The sequence below is a fragment of the Daphnia magna genome, linkage group LG7 (assembly GCF_020631705.1).
Source record: "Daphnia magna isolate NIES linkage group LG7, ASM2063170v1.1, whole genome shotgun sequence".
Lineage (NCBI taxonomy): Eukaryota > Metazoa > Arthropoda > Branchiopoda > Diplostraca > Daphniidae > Daphnia > Daphnia magna.
In genome coordinates, this window is record NC_059188.1 from 8,662,513 (window position 1) to 8,683,651 (window position 21,139).

The 21,139-nt window shown below is 41.6% G+C and overlaps 1 protein-coding gene and 1 pseudogene across 2 annotated transcripts; one reads left to right on the top strand and one right to left on the bottom strand.

Annotated features, from left to right (window-relative positions):
* Positions 1 to 3,130: 3,130 nt before the first annotated feature.
* Positions 3,131 to 5,668, top strand: LOC116935261 (annotated as a pseudogene).
* Positions 5,669 to 12,629: 6,961 nt separating this feature from the next.
* Positions 12,630 to 19,773, bottom strand: LOC116934114 (ATP-binding cassette subfamily C member 4). Of its 2 annotated transcripts, XM_045177019.1 has the most exons (25): positions 19,407 to 19,773; positions 18,876 to 18,986; positions 18,216 to 18,365; positions 17,883 to 18,090; positions 17,708 to 17,824; positions 17,545 to 17,650; positions 17,309 to 17,465; positions 17,102 to 17,240; positions 16,921 to 17,031; positions 16,645 to 16,848; positions 16,335 to 16,513; positions 15,979 to 16,270; positions 15,695 to 15,913; positions 15,467 to 15,633; positions 15,071 to 15,405; positions 14,917 to 14,996; positions 14,699 to 14,849; positions 14,402 to 14,632; positions 14,228 to 14,303; positions 14,040 to 14,134; positions 13,833 to 13,960; positions 13,359 to 13,777; positions 13,161 to 13,290; positions 12,982 to 13,092; positions 12,630 to 12,910 (listed from the first exon to the last, which is right to left on the bottom strand). In XM_045177019.1, the coding sequence occupies exons 1-25, from the start codon at positions 19,481 to 19,483 to the stop codon at positions 12,722 to 12,724; spliced, it is 4,182 nt and encodes a 1,393-aa protein (XP_045032954.1). In that variant the 5' UTR covers positions 19,484 to 19,773; the 3' UTR covers positions 12,630 to 12,721. The 2 variants fall into 2 exon arrangements, with proteins under 2 accessions (XP_045032954.1, XP_045032955.1); XM_045177020.1 differs by lacking the exons at positions 18,876 to 18,986; positions 19,407 to 19,773 and adding an exon at positions 18,689 to 18,725.
* Positions 19,774 to 21,139: the final 1,366 nt, after the last annotated feature.

Consider the following 21,139-nt stretch of genomic DNA (forward strand, 5'->3'; position numbering starts at 1 on the left):
GTGTGTGTATTAGTTCTCTTGTAGCTGTGTGACCAATTGGTTAGTGCTGAGACGATATTAGTTCTCTTGTAGCTGTGTAACCGACTTGTGAGTGTTGGAGACGAGTTGAATAAACGGTTCACACCCTACCAGCGCACGTCCTTTTCTTCATCCAGTGTTACCATACCCTCCGTGAAGCCGTCCTCAAACCGAATCACCTGGCATCGGAATGGAGTCAATTCAAGCGTAAGTACCACTCCAACGTATCCTTCATTTCTTTCCTACAATCTGTTCATTTCACACCCGTGCAGCCGACGTGACTGACTGGCGGATCATAACTCCATAACTTGTTTACCACCCAAGACAGACTGCCAGAATACTTTCCCTTATTTGCATTAACCATATCGGTGCGCGTCTGTGTTTTATTGTGTTCAGTTAAATCAGTCACGTCAGACGTGACTGATCAAATATTGCATCTGGTGGTAGCGAAGTCGAACCGTGACCTCCTTCTTTTTTTTTGACCGCCTCGTGCCGCTACAGACAGATGATTCACTCGTTCAGGCTCCGTTGGGCGGACACTATGCGTCGCATGCACATTCGATGAACGGACATGCGTCGGGTAGTTTTCTGCGTTGCGTGATTGAACGTGTGGGTCGTCCTAGCTTATTTAAGTCCCACTTGGTTGACGGATGCCATTTCCCTTTTTGTCGAGTTCGTCCAGCGACGGTTTTAGGATTCAGAAACCCCCGCTTTTTTTTTAACACCACCCCCTTATGCTGCCGTGCAGTGAACCGCGATTGCTCACGCAGGAGTAAGAATTCACGAAGAGGGATTTTTTTTTGGTATTTTCAAGCCAGAAGATATTTGAGCCGATATTACTGTTCCACAGTGCCCTCACGCTAAGTCACGCTAACTCACGCCGACTCCCGAACCGTAATTTTCAAAAAAAAGAAAAACCGTTCTTTCTGATCTTTGTTACGTCACTCATGCTTGTGCATAGACTACCCAGGGAAGGTTGGGAACCGCGACTGCTCACGCGGGAGTAAGAATTCACATAGAGGGAAGTTTGTGTATTTTTGAGCCAGAAGATATTTAGCCGATAATACTGTTCTATGATGCCCTCACGCTAAGTCACGCTAACTCACTCTGACTCACGCCGACTCCCGAAACCCTCAAATTGAGAGAAAAGACCGCCTCGCCCATTTAGCTTCGTTAACGCGTGCATAACATCCTTGTAAAATAGTAATGGTTAAGGACGAGAGCAGCGCGGGAAAGAAGATTCCGCTTCTTAAGCGTTGGGGGAGGTCCTTCCGTCAATCCTTCCCGTCATTCAGGACGGGCCCAGGACCAAACCAAGCCGAAGCAAACCAAAAAATACATCGACGAACAATTAGAGAAGTTTGTAGATAGCTGTAAGGGTAGCCAAGGGTCAGGAGGAGGATATTTCACACCACAGGAAGTAAGGGAACACGCAAACAAAGTGCAGCGACGAAAATCCGTGCAGCCGACGTGACTGGCTGGCGGATCATAACTCCATAACTTGTTTACCACCCAAGACAGACTGCCAGAATACTTTCCCTTATTTGCATTAACCATATCTGTTCGTGTCTGTGTTTTATTGTGTGCAGTTAAATCAGTCACGTCAGACGTGACTGATCAAATATTGCAATAGGTAGCGTCATGATTGGCCTACCCTGATGGCGTCATGATCGGCGTTCCCCGTTGGCGTCATAATCAGCGTGCTTTAATTTACCCGATTTATGCACAACCATCACTTGATGGATTGAATATCATCTGAAAACAGTCGCAATTGATGTCTCAAAGTATGTAAATTGACTTTCCTGGTGTGACATGTGTTTCTCTACTAAATGTTTTGTATAATGTTGCTCGCTATTGCAGTACGTCTTGCTGCATACTTCTACTGCATACCAACCCACTGCTTGTGGTTGCTCAACTCTGACGTTTGCAATGGTTTCCACCCAAAGTTTATTTGACTTTGGAAGGCTTCGGTTTTCCAGTGGCTACTTTCCATGGTGTCTGCGTGGAGTTACATGGCTGGTTAACATGGTAAACCTATTGTAGCTTATCATTCTCGAGTTTCTTAATCACTTATTATCACTTAACTTTCATTAGGTGTTAACTTATCCAAATTTGTTGAAACAGTGGTTGAATCATCAGCACCATTATCACCATGTTTGTGGTTGAATCATCAGTTAAGCTGGGATAGTTGAAAAGAAGTTTTAAAGAAAGACGGAAACAATTGACAAGGCAAAAGATAGTCATGCTATTCAGGTAACCACAAGAACAAATTCCTTAAAAAAACCACAAATAGAACCACGCATCGGTCTTCGAGGGTTCTTTTTTGGTCTTTTCACTTCAGTCTTCACGACAGTTTTTTTTTGTAGTATTTTTATCAATTGGGCTGTGTCTTCGCGGATCGTTTTTCATTCTCCGTCGTTGCTCATAGTTCAAAACAACATGCGGTAAATCCCAAACCCAATTTATTTAATTTTTTTAATAGTTACGTTCTTGTGGTAGTTTATACGTTCCAGGCGCGTGTAAACCATTACATTGGTGGCAGCGATCTATCTTACTCGCGCGTCTTATTTTTCAATTGTTGCATGTAATTTTTTTAGCTCCAGGATCCCCGTGTGGTTATTGCCGGATGAGTTTTACATTATACGTTTAACGTCATTCCGAAGCGGCTGTCGAAAGATTTAGCGATCGTATGTACACGGCGTGGATCCTGTCAGTCGGGTTAGGGATCGATTCTTAGTATACTGCTGGCTTTCAGTGACGTACACGAGAGTCAATCAAACACTTTCTTAATGGCTATGCCAGCAAGAAAGCAACTTTAACCACTTTACTAACTCCAATCGTGAAAAAGGGGTATAATGTGCCACATACACACGTTGTATAGCAGTTTTGTTGGTCTTCAGCCAACTCTGCCATTTTTGCCCATAACTTGTATAGCAGTTTTTTTGGTAGTCAGCCAATTCTGCAAGTTGCTCGTATCCAGTTCTGTTTTTCCTTACGTCCGCCCATCGCAGATTTTTTTTCCTCCTCAGCCATTTTTCATCAAAGCATCGCCGCCATATTTCTTTTTTCGGCGATACGATTTACAAACTCAGACCCCCCCCCCTCCCCAGAAATGAACGACCAATGTGGCGCCAGTAACCCTAAACTGAAATCGGACAAGCTAGTTTCCTTCCTCTTAAACTCACTCAAAAGGTCTATTTAAATCTTCTCCCCGAAATTAGATGGCCACGCCAATTGTTAGTGCACAGTTTCACTACCCTCTTACGCCGCCCCCAACAGTTTGCCAGCCCTTTTTTTTCAGCATCATGGTCATTTTTTTTCTTGACGATATTCTTTTGGGTGATACGATTTGCACCATCTGGATCGAATGCGTGCACCGTCTCGACAAAAAAAAAACACTCGTCAACGAATAGCCCACGCAACGCCAGTAGCCCCTAAAACAAAGCCTAGCCTAGCCTTTTCAGCGCACTCGGGAAGTCTATTTTGACCACTTTTTCTCCGAAATCAGCGTAACGATGCCAGCCCGCCGTTGACGACAACTGTTACTCAGTCGACTCCTATTACGAAGACGAGAACGACTACCTCGTCGAGCCTAGCCCTTTGCCCGTAAATCCCTCGTTCGAAGAAGACAGTGCAGCATTTTTTATTAAAGGAAAAGGCGTGTCTAGCACGGCTAATCCAAGTCAAAACTTGGTTGGGGAAACGTCCAGCCAGCGTCAAGACAATTGGGCCCACGCCGTCGGTTAATCCATACCTAGGACGCCTGTCAACCATACACGCCTTTATCCCGATTTCAACGCGGAGGTGGAAGACGTTGAACTGCTCACCGAAGAGGCGCTTGAGCAGCCTGGTCCGGTTCTAACGGTACGGAAAAATCGCAACATCCACGTGAAGGGCCAGCCACCTACCCGAGTCAGTGAACGCAATAGAAACAAAGCTCCCCATCCCCTTGTGCCAGAAACGATTGAGCCTATCGAGCCCAACTTGATTAACGACATCTATCGAAAACTCGAAAACGACCCAGAGGCAGCAGATGAGGACGACGATTTCAGCAGTGTCAAATCTCACAACGATTTAGAAGTGGAGCAGGACCTTGAACGCATCAGAGAACGCGTCAAGGCGGATTTAAGATGGACAGAGAAAGTGGAAACGTCGGCCGACGGCCAGTCACTTCCAAACCTCAAATATTCTTCAACGCCTATTAGCAGATATCAGAATTTTTATACAGACCAATCATAACAAACGACAGGGAAACTAGCTCCTATTAGTTAAGTAGGAACACAGACGACCTCCCCTCCAACTCGATTGGGGGAAACGCAGACGCCTCCCCCGTTGACTCAACAAGTAAAATCTCAAACGACCCTCCCCCTCTTCGAAAAGCTCCAGCCGTCTTCGTCAAAACAAATCGGAACAAAGTTCACACCGTATAAAAGCGTAATTAGCAAATCTATCCCCTCTCAGAAAACGGTCGACACGAACCCACATAGACCAACAATAGCGCATCTAAACCCATACGAGACCTTGCACAAATGTCTGCGGGAGACAGGGGCGTCAAGAGAAGATGCCGCAGCAGGAGCGAAAGCCGCCTTGGCGTTGACAAAAACAGCTTGTGGCGCGACAGGGTTCCCCGTTGTAGATAAAGTCGAAAAAGAGGTTAATTGCTCCGCTGTTATGAACCAGAGCTATTATAATAGCCAAAAATTATTACAGAACCAACAACAACAAACGATAGCGTTATTAGCTCAGGTACCTGCTTTCAATGGAATGGGGGCAACCAAATTTGAGGACTGGAAACAACATTTTGAAAGGGTTATCGACACCGATGAGTTTGAAGAAGGGAGGAAGATAAAACTTTAAGGATCAAAGCTGTTCGGGTCTGCAGGGGACTGTATTACAAGTTTCCAGTGAAATTATCCGAGGTAAGCACAGTCGTTCGTTAAAGTGAAACAGAATCTACATGAGCGTTTTCACGGAGGGGATAACAGAAAAATGTATTTTACAGAGTTTAAAAATTGCATGCATAATTCTGGGGAATCTACCAGGGACTATGCTTGTCGATTACAGAAGCTTTACTCGTTTGCCTACCCAACGGAAGCAGGGAAGTCAATCGAGGCAAACGTTTTTAAACTGAGAGAGACAATACTAAGGGACGGCAATTTGGGAGGTATGAAGCCGAACCTACGCGAAAGAACGAGTTTTAAGGACTATAGGAACTTAAACGACATAGTAAAAGCAACAGAAAAATGTGCAGCCTTCTTAAATGTGGCGAAACTAGAGAAACGGAGCGTCGACTTTGTTAACGCCGTTTCGGCAAAGGTCAGTACCCAGGAACTGGGGGAAACGAAAAACGAAATTGCAGAACTAAAATCGGTCATCGAGCAGCTTTCGCAGAAAATGATATTCACCCAACAGGCAGATAATGGTCAGTCAATCAATTGTATCTGTACTGAGCTCCGGGCTCGAGGGCGTCCCGCATTTCCTTCGACGGAACACGTCACGTTGAGCTCCGCGCTCTCAGACGTCCGCGTCACTACTAATTTTTTCCCATATTCATTATTTTGCTGTTTACAATCTGATTCCTTAAGATCGTCTAGGTTTAGGCACTTTTGCTTCAGATTTGTTTAATCGAGCTCCGCGCTCGAAGGCGTAAAAATTCCTTCGACGGAATGCACCGGACCGAGCTCCGCGCTCTTTCTCTTTCTAACGTCTGCGTCACCACCCTTTTTTTCATATTCTTTGTATTGCTGTTTTAAATCTTATTGAAAAAGACCGTCTTGGACACTTTATTTCAGATTTGTTTATCGAGCTCCGTCCTCGAAGGCGTACGTATTTCCTTTAACGGAACACGCCAACCTGAGCTCTGCACTTCTAGATGTCCCCGTCACTACTCGTTTAATGTTGTATCTTTTCTCCTACGCCGTATTTCATTTCATTCCAAGTAAAAAGAAAAAATTCCCCATTCCATCGGAGAAAGTGACCAACACGATTAAGCTCCTTGAATATTGTCGCGGGTGAAAAGGGAGATTGGTTATCTCTTCGCAGAGATGAGTTATCCGCTCCTTGGACAACGCTGCGATCGTGATGAAGAAATTATCAGGAGAAGTCCGCTCTAAGAAAGATACGCAGTCCGGAAGGGGAGTAATTCGCGCGACGGTATAAAACGCTGCCCCGAATCTGCGTCAGATGAGTCTCCATCGGGTGAGCTCCCGGAGCTGGGCTCCGTAAGGGTAGTTCCCTGGAGTCTTCAGACGCTCTCCGAGTTTGGTATGGTCATCCCTTATTGTTATTAGTTAAAAGTGAATAATTGTCTAGAATTTAAGTCATCACTTGTTGTATTCGTGTATTCTTGTTCCAATACAACTCGTGTGACATTTGGTGGAGATACAGTCCGTTACCCGTGAGTAACGAAATCGTGCTTTAAGTGGCAATTGTTAAGAACGCAGCTCGTTACCAGTAAGTGACGAAGTCGTGCTGCAGTTGTGGTTAGCTAATGCCGACGAAGAAAAACCCACGACTACCTAGTTGCCCAAGAGACCCCTTCTGACGATTAGATCCGCTTCGAGAACTGTCAAGCGTTCCGGTAGAAACTTCACCTATCCCAGCCTCATCGTTGGAGAGTGGAACTTCCTTTGTTGGTGAAACCCTAAATTTTGAAGGTCCTATTCCAAAGGACCATTTGACCGAAGAAGCTGACAGTCAGGGTGAATCAGTCGAGACTTCAAGAGGCTTATACCCGGATCCAGAAACCGAGGTTGATTTGAGAGCGGCGACGAGTCCAGTTGTTTCGGTCGGGGGACAACAATTTGTAGTGCCATCAAGGCATATTGAGCAGCCGCAAAGACAAGCTATGGAAGCTGTCAGAAAATTTATTAGCCCGCCAATCTTCTGAAAAAATTCAGAAGAAAGATGCGCACCAATGGATGGAGCGCTTTGAATAACATTCTATCCACAACAGATGGGGTGATATTGGAAAAAAAAATAATTTTGAAAAGTATTTTGATGACGCCGCCAGGAGCTGGTTCTATTGTGCAAGGCTCCCGAACGAGTGAATGGTAAATCTCAAACGGCCGGAAGATATGCGATTGCAGCGCCTCTTCCGTGGCCGAAGGCAGGCGGTTTAAATAAAAAAAAAAAAAAGATAAAAAAAAAAAAAAAAAAAAAAAAAAAGGAAAAGACCATCCGGGAAATACAAGAAAAATTTAAACAAGTAAGCGCAACCGGAAAGAAGAAAAAATGAAGGAGTAAAAGTCCCTTATTTGCCAAGAGGACGCAAGCTGATTTTTAGTCTCATCAACCTTCGTGGATCCCAGAAGATTAGTACAGTCAGGTCGCGTGTCTTGAAGAAGGGGGACCTGTCGCGGGTGAAAAGGGAGATTGGTTATCTCTTCGAAGAGATGAGTCATCCGCTCCTTGGACAACGCTGCGATCGTGATGAAGAAATTATCAGGAGAAGTCCGCTCTAAGAAAGATACGCAGTCCGGAAGGGGAGTAATTCGCGCGACGGTATAAAACGCTGCCCCGAATCTGCATTAGATGAGTCTCCATCGGGTGAGCTCCCGGAGCTGGGCTCCGTAAGGGTAGTTCCCTGGAGTCTTCAAACGCTCTCCGAGTTTGGTATGGTCATCCCTTATTGTTATTAGTTAAAAGTGAATAATTGTCTAGAATTTAAGTCATCACTTGTTGTATTCGTGTATTCTTGTTCCAATACAACTCGTGTGACAATATTCTTGTTTTATTTTTCTTCTCTTTAACTGCAGGTTTTACTGCCTTGAGAAAAGAGCTTGCGAGACGCAATCTATTTTGACGGGTAGCCATGTAACGATCCGCCGTCCAAATCAGGCAACGAGCTGCGTCTTCAAAAATTGCCACACTGCAGCACAAATTCGTTACTTATGGGTAACGAGCTGCGTCTCAAAAATTAAAACTCTGCAGCACTAATTCGTCACTTACGGGTAACGAGCTGCGTCTCCACCAATTGTCAATCGAGTTGTATTTGTGTTTGATCAAACACAAATGATGATGAACACACAGATGACTTAAATCTAAACAATCCCCTTTTACTTAAACAAAAAAGAGATAACCATTTACCAAAAGTTGGAGAAGCGTCTGAAGACCTCTAGGGAAACCAGGGAACTCATCTCTAACTGAATTTTACACTCGTATTTTTACTGCTATGCTAATTACGCCCCTTCCGGAGCGCATGTCTCCGTATCTACTTCTAGCGCTGATTATTTCCGATGATTCATTCCCACGGTCGCAGCGTAGTTCAATGAGCGGGTGAATCATCTCTGTGAAGAGATAAACATTTCCCCTTTTTCACCCACGACAATATTTTCCTGCTTCTTGGAACAAGGAACATAGGATGTCTTTATGTCAACCAAGGGTCATTGGAAAGATTATAAAAAGATGTTTAAGGTATTTGACAAATGTGTAATCATGTTAATAAAGTGACTTTTTGGTATTCTTAAATAAGCAGGAGAAACCTGAAGTTTGAGGAAGATACATTTGTTTCTCGTTACTAGTTTTGTAAAACAAATGGTAAATTGGTAAAATGAAACAAAATATGACCTATTACTTTAAATAAATTGTTTTTTAAAGTGGAGATTGATTCCAAATCTTCAGCTTCCCAGGCAGACACCCATCCACAAAGCCATGGGTGATAGATGATATTCACAGCGGGCACGACTGTGTTGTAAATTGGTTTCACTTTTACAAAGCCAAACAAGTATAACAAAAATGGCATTTTTACAATTTTTTATACAGACTTGTGTTGCTTCTTTGCTACATTGGACAGCAGATTAATATCACGTGTCTACTGTGAAAGAGATAAAGTGTCTCAACGAAAATGGTTCTCTCTGTTTGCGACGTCAGACCTCCCCAATGTGTCATTCTGATGCAGAGCTTTTCAAATCAAGTTGAACATTTTTAAACATCTTAGGCCAAAGCTGAAGTTTTTGGTCTGTCGGTATTTCTGCTTGTAAATCCATGATTAAAACTAATTGAAGTGCAATTTATTGTCTTGTTTGCAGAGGTATTAGAAAAGTCGTCGCTTTTTGGTTAGAGTTTCTTTGTCGTCCGATGCATCAGTTGGAATCATGTTCACTTCCTCGACACCATTGCTCAGGTAATTGAATAACTTTGTGTTTCGAAAAAAATTGTACTAATCTTCAATTTTTAAAAGAAACTTTGATGCATTATTGTTATCTCGAGGTTATATCGAAGGGGCACTTTTAATCATTGAAGTGGAAACCCACCATTTAAAGGAGTTGTTTTGAAAACTGCCATCTGGATGCACAAGAAACCCAATTCAGCTAATCAAACGTGTGTTGTAGTCACATTTAACAATGGCAAAGAGATCTGTGCATACATTAATGTTACAATTTTCAATTATATAATTCTACTGTTTTCAATTAAATTTACACCATGTTTCACATTCAAGGAAGATAATATTGTGTTGGTGTGCATCAGCCATGTCCTAGACCTTCTTGGTTTCAAACTCAAGTGAAAAAAGGAGGTAAATATGATCTTGCCCATGTAATTAAGAAAAAGTAATTGAACGTTGCAATCAAATAGAACGCAAGCATTAGAGTAAATTTGCAATGAGGCAGTTAAATGGTAAAAGGCATACAATTCCATTACACAATTTCTTACTCTGTAAACTTTTGCATCCATGTCGATAACGGTTTCTTGCATAAAAATGAATCCGAGTAGGTTGTCCCTAGTTCAAAACAACTCGGGCTCAATCTTCGGGTGATTTGAGATATTTTTCTTGACCTTTCAGAATCTTAGGATTGGCCATAATTTGATACGAGATTAATTGATTCGTCGTCCTGTCACATCTCAAATTCTTAGGTTTATAATTCACAACAACTCGGGCTCAATCTTCGGGTGATTTGAGATATTTTTCTTGACCGTTCAGAATCTTAGGATTGGCCATAATTTGATACGAGATTAATTGATTCGTCGTCCTGTCACATCTCCAATTCTTAGGTTTATAATTCACAACAACTCGGACTCAATTTTCGGGTGATTTGAGATATTTTTCTTGACCGTTCAGAATCTTAGGATTGGCCATAATTTGATACGAGATTAATTGATTCGTCGTCCTGTCACACCTCAAATTCTAAGGTTTATAATTCTTGTTCTATGACCGAGTTCTTTTACAGACAGTGGCTTCTCATGTCTTCTTCATACCAGCGATCAGATTTGATGTTTTGAATTGTTTTAGGTTGTTAAAGCAAGTTTGACTTTCTACGATGCTTCCTCCAACGTGTGTGGTCACCAAACTTCGTCTCTGTGTCGGACTGTTAATCCGGTAGAAAATCGTTGAATTATTGGCGATACATTTGTCAAAGTGGCAGATAGAACGGCTACCGATTTAAATCTCACTTGGGATAATCCAACCACTTCTCGAACAAGGTATCAACCTTCTCTTTTTTTGCATGTATTATTGCCTAATATGCAATGTGATATATGAAATATAACAGTTGCTTTCTGCTTTGATACCGGATTTAATTGAGTCCGCTTCGCATAGGCCTTCTTCGCGAAGAAACGAAAACGTCTTTTCCACTAGTGGAAAGGACGTTTTCGTTTCTTGCTAGAGCCGTAGCTAGGGAAAAGAGCCAGAGGCGGCTGTGGGTCGGTGGGAGGATGCCAAACTTGAGTTCCACAGGGAGATAGCCAGCTTCCTGGCCGTTTCTATAGAAGGCTATGAGCCAGATACCAGTAGAACCCGAAACATTGTTTTGAGAAGAACTGTCATATTTCGGTTGCAGGTTTAACTAAATACCAAGGAAGTAAGGGGTTTAATCGTGTTAGATGTTTTATTTTTCGATTCAAGTCTATTTAGGTATCAGAACTGAAATTAAACTTTTAGAACTTTTAAAACACCACATAACTTTTTTAAACAATAGTTTACTTTTACAACTATCAAAATATTGTTAACCATTTAGAGGAGACCAAAGCTCATTTTTTTAGATTTCCTGAATTTCAATTTTCGGTTTTACTTACGGTTTTTAAATGCAAAATAACTCCTTATTTATTGGTCTGTCAGAAAAGATTCACATTTTCGTGATCCTCGTCAAATTTGGGATCGACTCCATGTATCACCTCAAAATAACCGAAAACCGTCAAAAATCAGTATTTTTATTTCTAGCAACACAAAAAAAAAAAGTTTTCATCAATTTTTCCCCATCGTGCCAGCATATTCTATTATTGAGCTCGTCAAGGTCAACCCGTGTTTACACAGGGGTCGAGCCCTACCACCGAGTAGCGATCGGCCCCGATTAGCCATAATCGGGTTAATCGCCCCGCCCCGGAAAAATACAATCGGGGCTGAATCGGGGTGCCATTTCGTCAGCCGGGGCGGGGCGGGAAAAAATCTAGATTAACCCGCTTGCCTCGACGCCATTTGTGAAAATGGCGCCTTAATTCAAACTACGAATTTGGGTCGGGTTTTTATCGGGGCAACCGGGTGAACTCCCCGATTTTCATTATAATAATCGATTTCGATTCAATCGATTGATTGCAATCGGGATTGCATCCCCGATTAGGCACCCCGATTTAACCCCGATTAAGATCAGGGTTTAAAAATTTCACCCTGAGCCCCGAATTTCAAAACCCGATTGGCCAAATGCTCCCCGATTAGGGTCGGGGCCGATCCCTACCACCGAGTTCGTATACAATGAGAAATTTTTACTTTAATATAATTGACAACCCTGGATGTTCACAAGCTCTATTAATGTTGATCTTTTATTTTGTTTTGAGTGAAATGAAAGGGCGCTCTCTTTCACTCAAAACAAAACAAATTCAACTTTAACAAGGGGAAATTTTTCGCCCCGAACGTAATCAGGGTTCAATCTGGGGACAGAATCGGGGATACAACCCTGATTGCATAAATGATATAGTTTTCGACCCGATTGCGCCAATCACAGTTCCGATTATACCTCATTCTACCCGACTACCCCGATTTTTAGCCTAAAACCGTAACAGCCACTATCTTTTAAAACGGTGTCGTGGCAATTGGGATAATTTTCCCCCGCACTGCCCTGTTTGACGAAACACCGATTGAGCCCCGAATGCCATTTTAAGGGCGGTTACTCTGATTAGAGCTATTCGGGGGCCGATCGCTAGAAATTACACAGGGAAAAGAAAAACACGGAATAAAGATGGCCGATTTCGGCGTTGCCTCATGGAAAATTCCATACTTTTTGCATTGCAAAAAGGGTCTACTGCTCAGGACTGGCGATAAGAGAACCGACATTTCAACTATTCGGAACGACTAGACGACGAAAACTGCTCCGAGCAACTGACTGTAAAAGACTGACAATGTTGAAAAGCACCAACATTTATACCAAGAAGCGAGGTCATTTAGGATTAGGTGTCGCACTGGGAATTTATATTTTGGTTGAAAATGCATACCTATGTGAAAAAGAAACAAGTTTGAAGGCCAAGTAATTTGGGAGGTTGAAGGCCAGAGCCATCGGCAAAAGAACTTTTAGCTGAAAAGAAGAAAAAGGGTGATAGGTGTGGGAGACAAGAGATGTGTGCAAGAAATGCGGCTTGCCATTTCTTACACGAGAAAAGGAGAAAAACCATGATCAAGCACCCAATTTCAAAACCGAGCTTAATTGTATTTAGATCTATTTTCCATTATGCATTCATCATAAACAACAGAATGGCAGTTTTTAACGAACAAATTGTTCTAGGAAGACACCGATAACGAGTGTACGTTATAATTTTTAATTTTCAACTTTTCCGTTTCGAACTCTGATTCATCTAACCCTTGTTCTTGAGAAGCTTTCGGACATAACTGGTGACGGATGGTATTCCCATTAGTTTCCATAGTTAAATCCGCTGTGTTTGTACCCTTACTGCGCCTTTGTTCAGCAGCCTGTAGGGGGAAACGAAATCGCCAAGGCATTTTTGCTTCAGTTCAGAATTTAAGAGCTTAAATAGTTTTACCTGTTTAGCCAATTCAGTTAAGTGAGTAGCAACGATAGGACCAGTTTGTTCTACTAAGCTATAAAACATGCTTTTGGGATTTTCCAAAAGAATAGCAGGCTCACCAAATTCCTTAAGTTATCAATTTAGCAGTTAAATATTTAGAGTGAGGTAGTAGCGATTCTTAAATTTGTCTTTACCTTTAGATAGCCAGCATCAAGTAACATGATTCTGTCAGAATCCATGATTGTATTCAAACGATGGGCAATCGTCAAGACAGTACAATCTCGGAACCTCTCTCGGATCGTTAGCTGGATAAGGGAATCCGTTCTACGCAAACATAAAAAGATCAACATAGATGAGTTAAAACTTCCGCTTGTAATTTTTCAAAGATTTACTTTTGATCGACGTTAGCTGTGGCTTCGTCCAAAACAAGGATACGATTTTGTCTAAGAATAGCTCGTGCCAAACAGATGAGCTGTCTTTGACCAACGGAAAAGTTAGCTCCTCCTTCAGTCATATTTGCTTCTAGTCCGGCGGATAGATCCTTAACCATCTCCTTCAGTTTAGCCCCTTCCAGAGCGTTCCAGAGGGCATCGTCACTGTGAAGACCGAAGGGATCCAAATTTTTCCTAAGTGAACCCGAAAACAAAACGGGATCTTGTGGAATGATGGCTATCTTCGATCGTAAGTCATGAAGACCGATCGATTTGCTGTCGATGCCATCAATTATAATGTGGCCGTCCGGCTCTGCCAATCGAAACAAAGCTGCAATAAGGGATGATTTACCAGCTCCCGTTCGACCGACAATGCCAATCTAAGAAATTTGGTAATAAGAACTGCGTTCGGTTGTTTAAGTTTCAATATAAAACCTTCTCATTTGCTCGAATTAAACAAGTGATGCTTTTCAAAACAGGTTGGTCAGCTTCAATATAACGAAGAGACATCCCATCAAATTGGATAGCCCCACTCAGTGGCCACGTGTCTGGAGGTTTCTTTCCTGAAGAGACAAAAATGAGAGGGGAAAAAATGCTTTAAAAAAAATTTGTGAGTAAGAGCAGAATAAAGTTTGAATCCACCTGGGGCCGAATCTAGGGGAGCCTCCGAGGGCAATTTGCTATAGTCAATAACACGTTCAACGGACGTCATTTGGTTTTCCACTTCTGCTGATTGTCTGTAATTCATTTACAATAGACATCATCATGTAACATTTTATTTTTATTTTATTTCTTTTTTCTTTTTTTGAACGAGAAAAATTTGATTTTACCTTACACCCCACTGGAACATACCCGTCAAGGCCATTGCGGAGGATATCGCAAGCCCGGCTTCACTTCCGGTCATAGCTGGAAGGATAAATAACAAGAATAAATTAATCAAACTGCTAAGTTGTTCTGTCGATAACTGAAAATAAGCCGCAAGTTAAGTTAATTGTTTTTCATACAATCACGTAGTGCTAAGCAGGCGTAGGTAACACAGCCAACATAGATGACGCAAATCCAATCCAGCCAAATGCCAAACCATCGAGTGGTCGACAAAAACATGTACCAAGCAGAGGTGTGAACATCTTGGCATTCATCGAAGATTGTTTGGAAGATCACTTCACATCGATGGGCTCTTAAGGTGGTTAGGCCAATCAATGATGAGGACAAGTGGGTAAAAACGGGACTCCGAGCTGTAATTAATCATAGGGTTTATCACAAATCAAGAGCAAAAAGCATATCACAGGATAGTAACTCACTGGTAGCTTCGAGACGCTTCACATCGCGAGCTGTTTTCAAGTAGAATTGCCGAAGATTGACAAAAACGATGGAAAGAAATAGAATTGGTAATAATAACCAAGGGTTGACTAGGCCAACCAGGAACAGAATACCAACAGCAGTCAGAGCAATCTGAAAGAGAAATTTGCAAAAATATAGATTATTGATTTACATTCATTTCACATTGAAAAGGTTTTACAGTAATAACGTCGAAGAAGGCGGAAGGTAACATCTCGTCCACGGATCCGATATCTTTGGCAAAACGATTCAAAACACGTCCTAAAAATAAAATAAAAGAATTATTATTGTAGCATGAAATTGTATGGAAAAAAAGGATGGATGTTGACTCATACCGACTGGATTTTGATCGAAGAAAAGAAGAGGTGTGCGGATAACCGACTGGAACATGCGATTGTGTAAGTTGATCGACGAGATCATGCACATCACGAAGTAATGGATAGTGCGAATAAACGAAAAGATGAAAACACAAATAATGAGGATGGTAAAAACGTATACGCCCGTGTACGTGTCGGGATTCTTCCACCATGCACCAGAAAAAACAGCAGTTTCTTCCGTGCCGGATGTGACGTTAAAGAAACCGTTTTCAGTAACAGGTGTGTATGTCGAATTTTCCGTTACATTGCTGTGCGTAGCACGAAGTTCTTCAGCATTCGTCCACAAGGTCAGCCTAGCAATCATAAAAATCACTACACATCATCCAATAGCGAAATACGATTTACTAGACTAACCAATAATCGGATCCACTGAAAAGGACTTGAGTGATGATGCAAGTGACGGTCATTGTGAAGAGTGACATGCAGCTGCCACCCGACCGAAAGTATTCCCAATAGACTTTAGGAGACACACTACCAGAGGAGCGAGATTCTTCCGCAAACGTTGGTTTCTCCTCTTTTTTCTAGGTCGAATCGAAAATTCAATTACTTGTTACAACGCAGTTAATCAAGTGAAAGCCAGACCTCTTTCACTGAAGACCTTGATGTGACAGATCCCACACGTTGCCGTATTGAGTTCGAAATAGACCCACACCTTGAAATCGAACCGTCAATGTCACATTCAGAGAAAGACCGCGTCAAGTTATCTGCCTCTAGTTCTGGCTCTTCATCTTCTATTGTTTTCGCAATATCCAACCCACTATTACTAATTTCCTTGTAGGATCCCATCGCTTCAACACGACCCTACATCACAAGAAAAACAAAATTAAACAACAGTGAAAATAAATTCGCTTTAGAAATGAGCTTACCGCTTTGAGAATGAGAATCTGGTCTACATCTTTCAAGTACTGAAGTTGGTGAGTGACTAACACTCGTATTTTGTCACGCAGGTAACCATTAATGGCTTTGTCGAACAGGTGGCGTCCTACATGAGTGTCTACTGCACTAAGAGGGTCGTCCATTAGGTAAATATCGGCATCGACGTAAAGGGATCGGGCAAGATTAACTCGCGCCTTCTGACCACCACTAAGCGAGACACCCCGCTCGCCCACTGCGGTCTGGTCACCGTTAGGGAAGAGGCTAAAATCCTTATCCAATGCACTGTTCAATGTAAAAACATACTATTATAATTGAAATAAGGTAGGGTGACACAAGAGTACAATACCAGGCTTTGATCACTTTTTTGTAGCGTTTGAGATCGTACTCCAATCCACACAAAATATTCTGACGCACCGTTCCAGAGAAGATCCAAGATTCTTGAGAAGCGTAAGCGATCTTCCCCGCAACTCGACAGGTTCCCGTTGACGGAGAAAGCTCGCCGAGAAGGACATTCAACAGCGAGCTCTATTATTTAGAAAAAAACAGTATCAAGTAAATAAAAGGAAAAATCGGGTAATAATATGAATGAATCAATTCCAAAAATACAGCATGGCGTATAGGGAACGAATTTTAAGGATTTTACTTTAATGACTGACCTTGCCAGACCCAACTTGACCAACGATGGCAAACACCTGGCCAGGACGGATGGTGAAAGAAATATTCGTCAACGTATTGTCTTCTTTCTCTCCAGCAGCTGGCCACTTGACTGTCAATTGATTCAATTCAACCAGACAATCGGATAATGCTGGGTGCACTTTTGCCTGAGAATTTTTTTCAATCTCATCCAACAATAAGAAATTCTGCATTGAGGTGGGCGATACGATTATCTGTTAGAAAGCAATTTACTCAGATGAAAAGCAAATGAAAAATACTTCGATACGCTTAGTAGAGACTCTAGCTTCTGCCGCCATAGTTATCGCACCGGGGAAAAACGATGTCATAATAATGCGAATATTATTGAACAGGGAAACAGTCACAAAAACCTGTTTAAAATATTTGATAAATTAAAAACCTAAAAATTGAGAAGAAAAAATAATGAAAGGTATTGTATACCTTTTCAGCAGTTAAATGGTTGCCGGTAAAGATAAATACCAAGAAAGTTAAAAATATAATGAGTTTCGAGGACGTAAAGAAGAGACTCATGTTGAGTGCGCGGAAGTGATTCGTCCGCTTAATAACATTTATCTCCTTTCTAAAGATAAAAAAAAAAAATGAAAATCAGAAAAAGTGCTAACACTTCTAAATGTCTTCATCAAATACCGGCGGCACTTGGAAATCAGTTTAGCAAAAGGCTTCTCCCAGGTGTACATTTTAATCACCCTCATCGCGGAAATAATCTCGTTCATCGTTCTTATCCTTTCGTCTGTACGTTTCGCAGTTTCCAGTCGGAGCTTTGAAAACACTTTACCCATCCAACCTGATAAGATAAAACGGAATATAGTTTTCTGGCAAATATCGTTGTATGCAGTATTTTTTTTTCTTTTTCAAATTTATACTTTGCAAAGGGACGAAGAGAATCAATACTGCAAGCCCGACCAAGCAAGAAGGTCCGATGACGTGAAGCAGAATAACCATACTAATTATTGTCTGCAGCGGCCCGACCTAATGAAATGCAAAAGTTTTAACATACATCGTTCAAGCTGATACGATCGCCCTTACCCAAAGATAATGAAGATAGTTGACTGATAAATCGTAGCGATTGACGTCATTGGACATGATGTTGACCATTTGCCCAATGGTTGTTTGTCCCAGAGCCTTTTGGCTGAGCAGCAGGCACTTTAAGGGAATTGAATCATAGATTTTCATGGGCGATTGAAATGAAAAGCGAAAATACCTTTTTATAAACAAGAGAACACGCTGCAACTCTGATTCGCATTCCAGTATGTTGGCATGAAAAAAAATACGGGTGATGAGTCATGGTATACAGAACGGAACCCAACACCAGCCCAGTCGCATAAAGATAAGCTTCCGTGGTGGATATTGTCTCGTTTTCACTGCCAAAGTAGTGAACCAGTTGGCCCAGACAAAGAGGTTGACCAATCCTAGGTTGTTTAGGGTTTTAATTTTTTTACAATTAGTTTAACATTGATGCATATCCTAGTACTTGCCGATTTCAAATGAAAAGGTTTAAAAAAAGAGAGGAAAAAAATTCATTGAAGCTGCATACTTAAATACACATTCTTCCAAAAACGCTAGAAAGCCCACCAGTAGAAATTTGAGTCCAAATGTTCGGACCAAAGCTTTCGTAAGGCTAGGCTTGATCTTTTTTCTTTTGTTTCCATCTTTCTTACATTTTTCTATTTGGTTGTGCCACTCCCTGCAGAGACAAAAGAGACGAAAATAGGACAATTAACGCTATATCAGGTATTATTAATCCACTTAAGTTAAGGGAGTCAAGTCGGTGAGAAAATGCTGCGACCGTTAAATTTTAATTATTTTCATTTCAGCATTGACAGTCATGATGGAAACGTAAAAGCACAATTCAAACTACTGCTTACGGCAAACTAGTATGTGCATGCATAACTAAAATATGTAACTAACACTAAACGTATGTTAGTTTTTAAGTCCTGGAGCAAAGCCGGTTCACATGCAATTTCGAATACAATTCGGGATGCAAACTATGCGACATTTGAATCTAACCTTTATTGTTATTAAAGTAACGCACGAAGGGCGATGTCTGCTCATTGTTATAATAAAAGTAGAAAAAAAACATGTTTATAACGGTAAAGTTCCTGTTTTGCGATCGCAATAGATTTAAAATCCCATGCAATCGCGTGACAGAGCGCTTTTTTACGGCAATCCGTTAACTTGCACTATTTTAGCTTACCTTTGCAATTTCAGTCCAAGCTCTTCCGAATTGTCTCCTGGCATAACATCGTACAGGTCGGTAACTTCAAGATCTTTCTTTGCCCCAACACCCATAAACGGGTTCACCCACCTTTAAAAGAAAATTAAATTAAATGCTGATTTCTAATGGAATCCTGCAGTTGGAGAATGATTTAAAAGAACTGTTTGTGGAACATTCGTATGGAATACCATTTTCCTTTTCTCTTAATAAAAATGTGTACGTTTTCGGCCTCTGAGAACTAACTATAGGACTTAATCAGTACCAGTTATTGATATGCTTTTCAAAATTAAGGTCTCCAAAGAATCAAGAAAATGATCAAATACATAGTTAATAAGCAACAAAGGCACTGCTGCTGTACTCAAAAAGGCATCCGCATCGGCGCGCTTTTGCTGTTGCCATGACAGCAGCCGTACACAAAAAGTCACGTGTCTGGCATTATCGATCCAATCACAATCAGCTGATTTCAACAAATTCTTCGAAATACTATGTTCTTGTTTTCTAACTACTTACCAGAATATAAGGACAGAAAGAAAGTTTGAGTTAAGTCTAGGATTTGGCTTCGGCATCTTGTTTTTGTTCACCTCCATGGCTCAAAACGGATAGGGTAGCCTTGGCGGTTGCGTAACTGCTGGAGGGCAGGCCTGGTTTAACGAAATTGGCCTTTGGACAAATCACGTTTCTATTCTTCACACGCTTTTTAGTTTTGCTGTTGAGTCGTGGGCAACTTCCCAAGCCATCGAACGATCTTTGGATGAGCACGGTTTCCTATATACTGTGCACCACAGACCGTGACTGCGTGGCAACCTGAGACCGAAATCTCAGAAACAAACAGACGACCAACCTTCTCTCTTGGCAGCAGCCCTGCCTTGACTGAGCTTGTGAGCTGCCTCTGCCTTAGACTTCTATTCCTTGAATCCTTCCTTCCTTTTCAGGCTTCAGAATTTGTTGCTCTCTCTTCCTCCTTTTTTCGATGCCGTTAACGGCCGGCGTCGGAACCAAACGTTGAAGTACGACTTGCTGCAGATGTTATGTAATCATACTTGCATTGTTTGAGTAGTAATATGCAATTCGATCTCGCCATAGGATATTACGTTCTTAGGGTTTTAAAAAAAGCACGTTCTTCGCAAAGTTCGATTTCAAGGAATTCGGACTTTGCTTTGTGTGCTCTAGAATTGCACCATTTATGCATTTCTGTTCGTCACAAGTGTGAGATGATTTTTTTTTTAAATCGCTACATGGCTTATTACGAGTAAAAAGCTGGATCGATTGTGCTATGCAAATCAAATGGGAAGATGAACAGACCGAAAACGGACTGGATCATTATTCGCGCGATTTAGGAAGGACTTAGTTACACACTGTCAAGGAAATGCACAAAAATGACGCTATGAATGGCAACTGCGTTACCTCTATTAGATTACTTAAGACACAAATCATCGTTCAATAACAATGATGTCCACATGCATATCATATTCACTTAAAAAATACATGAAAAATGTGTGAATGGAATAAGATAGACGGTGAAAGAAGAAATGTCGGAAAATTGCAACGCGATGAGCGCAATCGGTCTAGTCAGATAGATGTCCATCAAAGCGCAAAGTCTTTGGCACACGCAAGTGTTTCGAAATATCAAGATAAAATGAAAGTACACACGCTGTTTAGAGCTTCAAAGTTAAACAAGGGATAATGACATCAGACTGTGCAAGAATGATCGCGACAGGGAATATCATTGGTGGATTGGGTGGTCAGATAAAATGAAACAGGGAGACCAAAATAGCCTTTTAACAAGCAATCCACCACTCAAGCGCACCAAATTCATGGACCCCCCTTTTTTTCAAATTCCGCTATGGGATCTAAAATTCTGAAACAAATACAGGCCTATCCAGTTTTTGACTCCGGATTTGCCTGTTTTTTCAGAATTCATATTCCCTGCCGTTCTGGAGATACTTTATGTTAAAGTTAGGGTTTTTTCAAATTTTGGAAATTTTGGGGTCTTTGGTATCGCTTTTTGCAGTGCCGGATTAACCATAGGGCTTACCGGGGCTGAAGCCCAGGGGCGCAAGGACTGGGAGGGCGCAAATATTGTTGAAAACTGCCAAAAAAATAGTTTTACAAAAAAAAAAAAAAATTAATATTTTTTTTTATCTTTGAATTCTCTCATTTTGAAAGCAGAAGGTCAAAGCTGGGCCCCTGGGGGTCTTCTGGCAATTCTGCGCGTCACTTAAGGATTCTGGTACTCGTGGGAA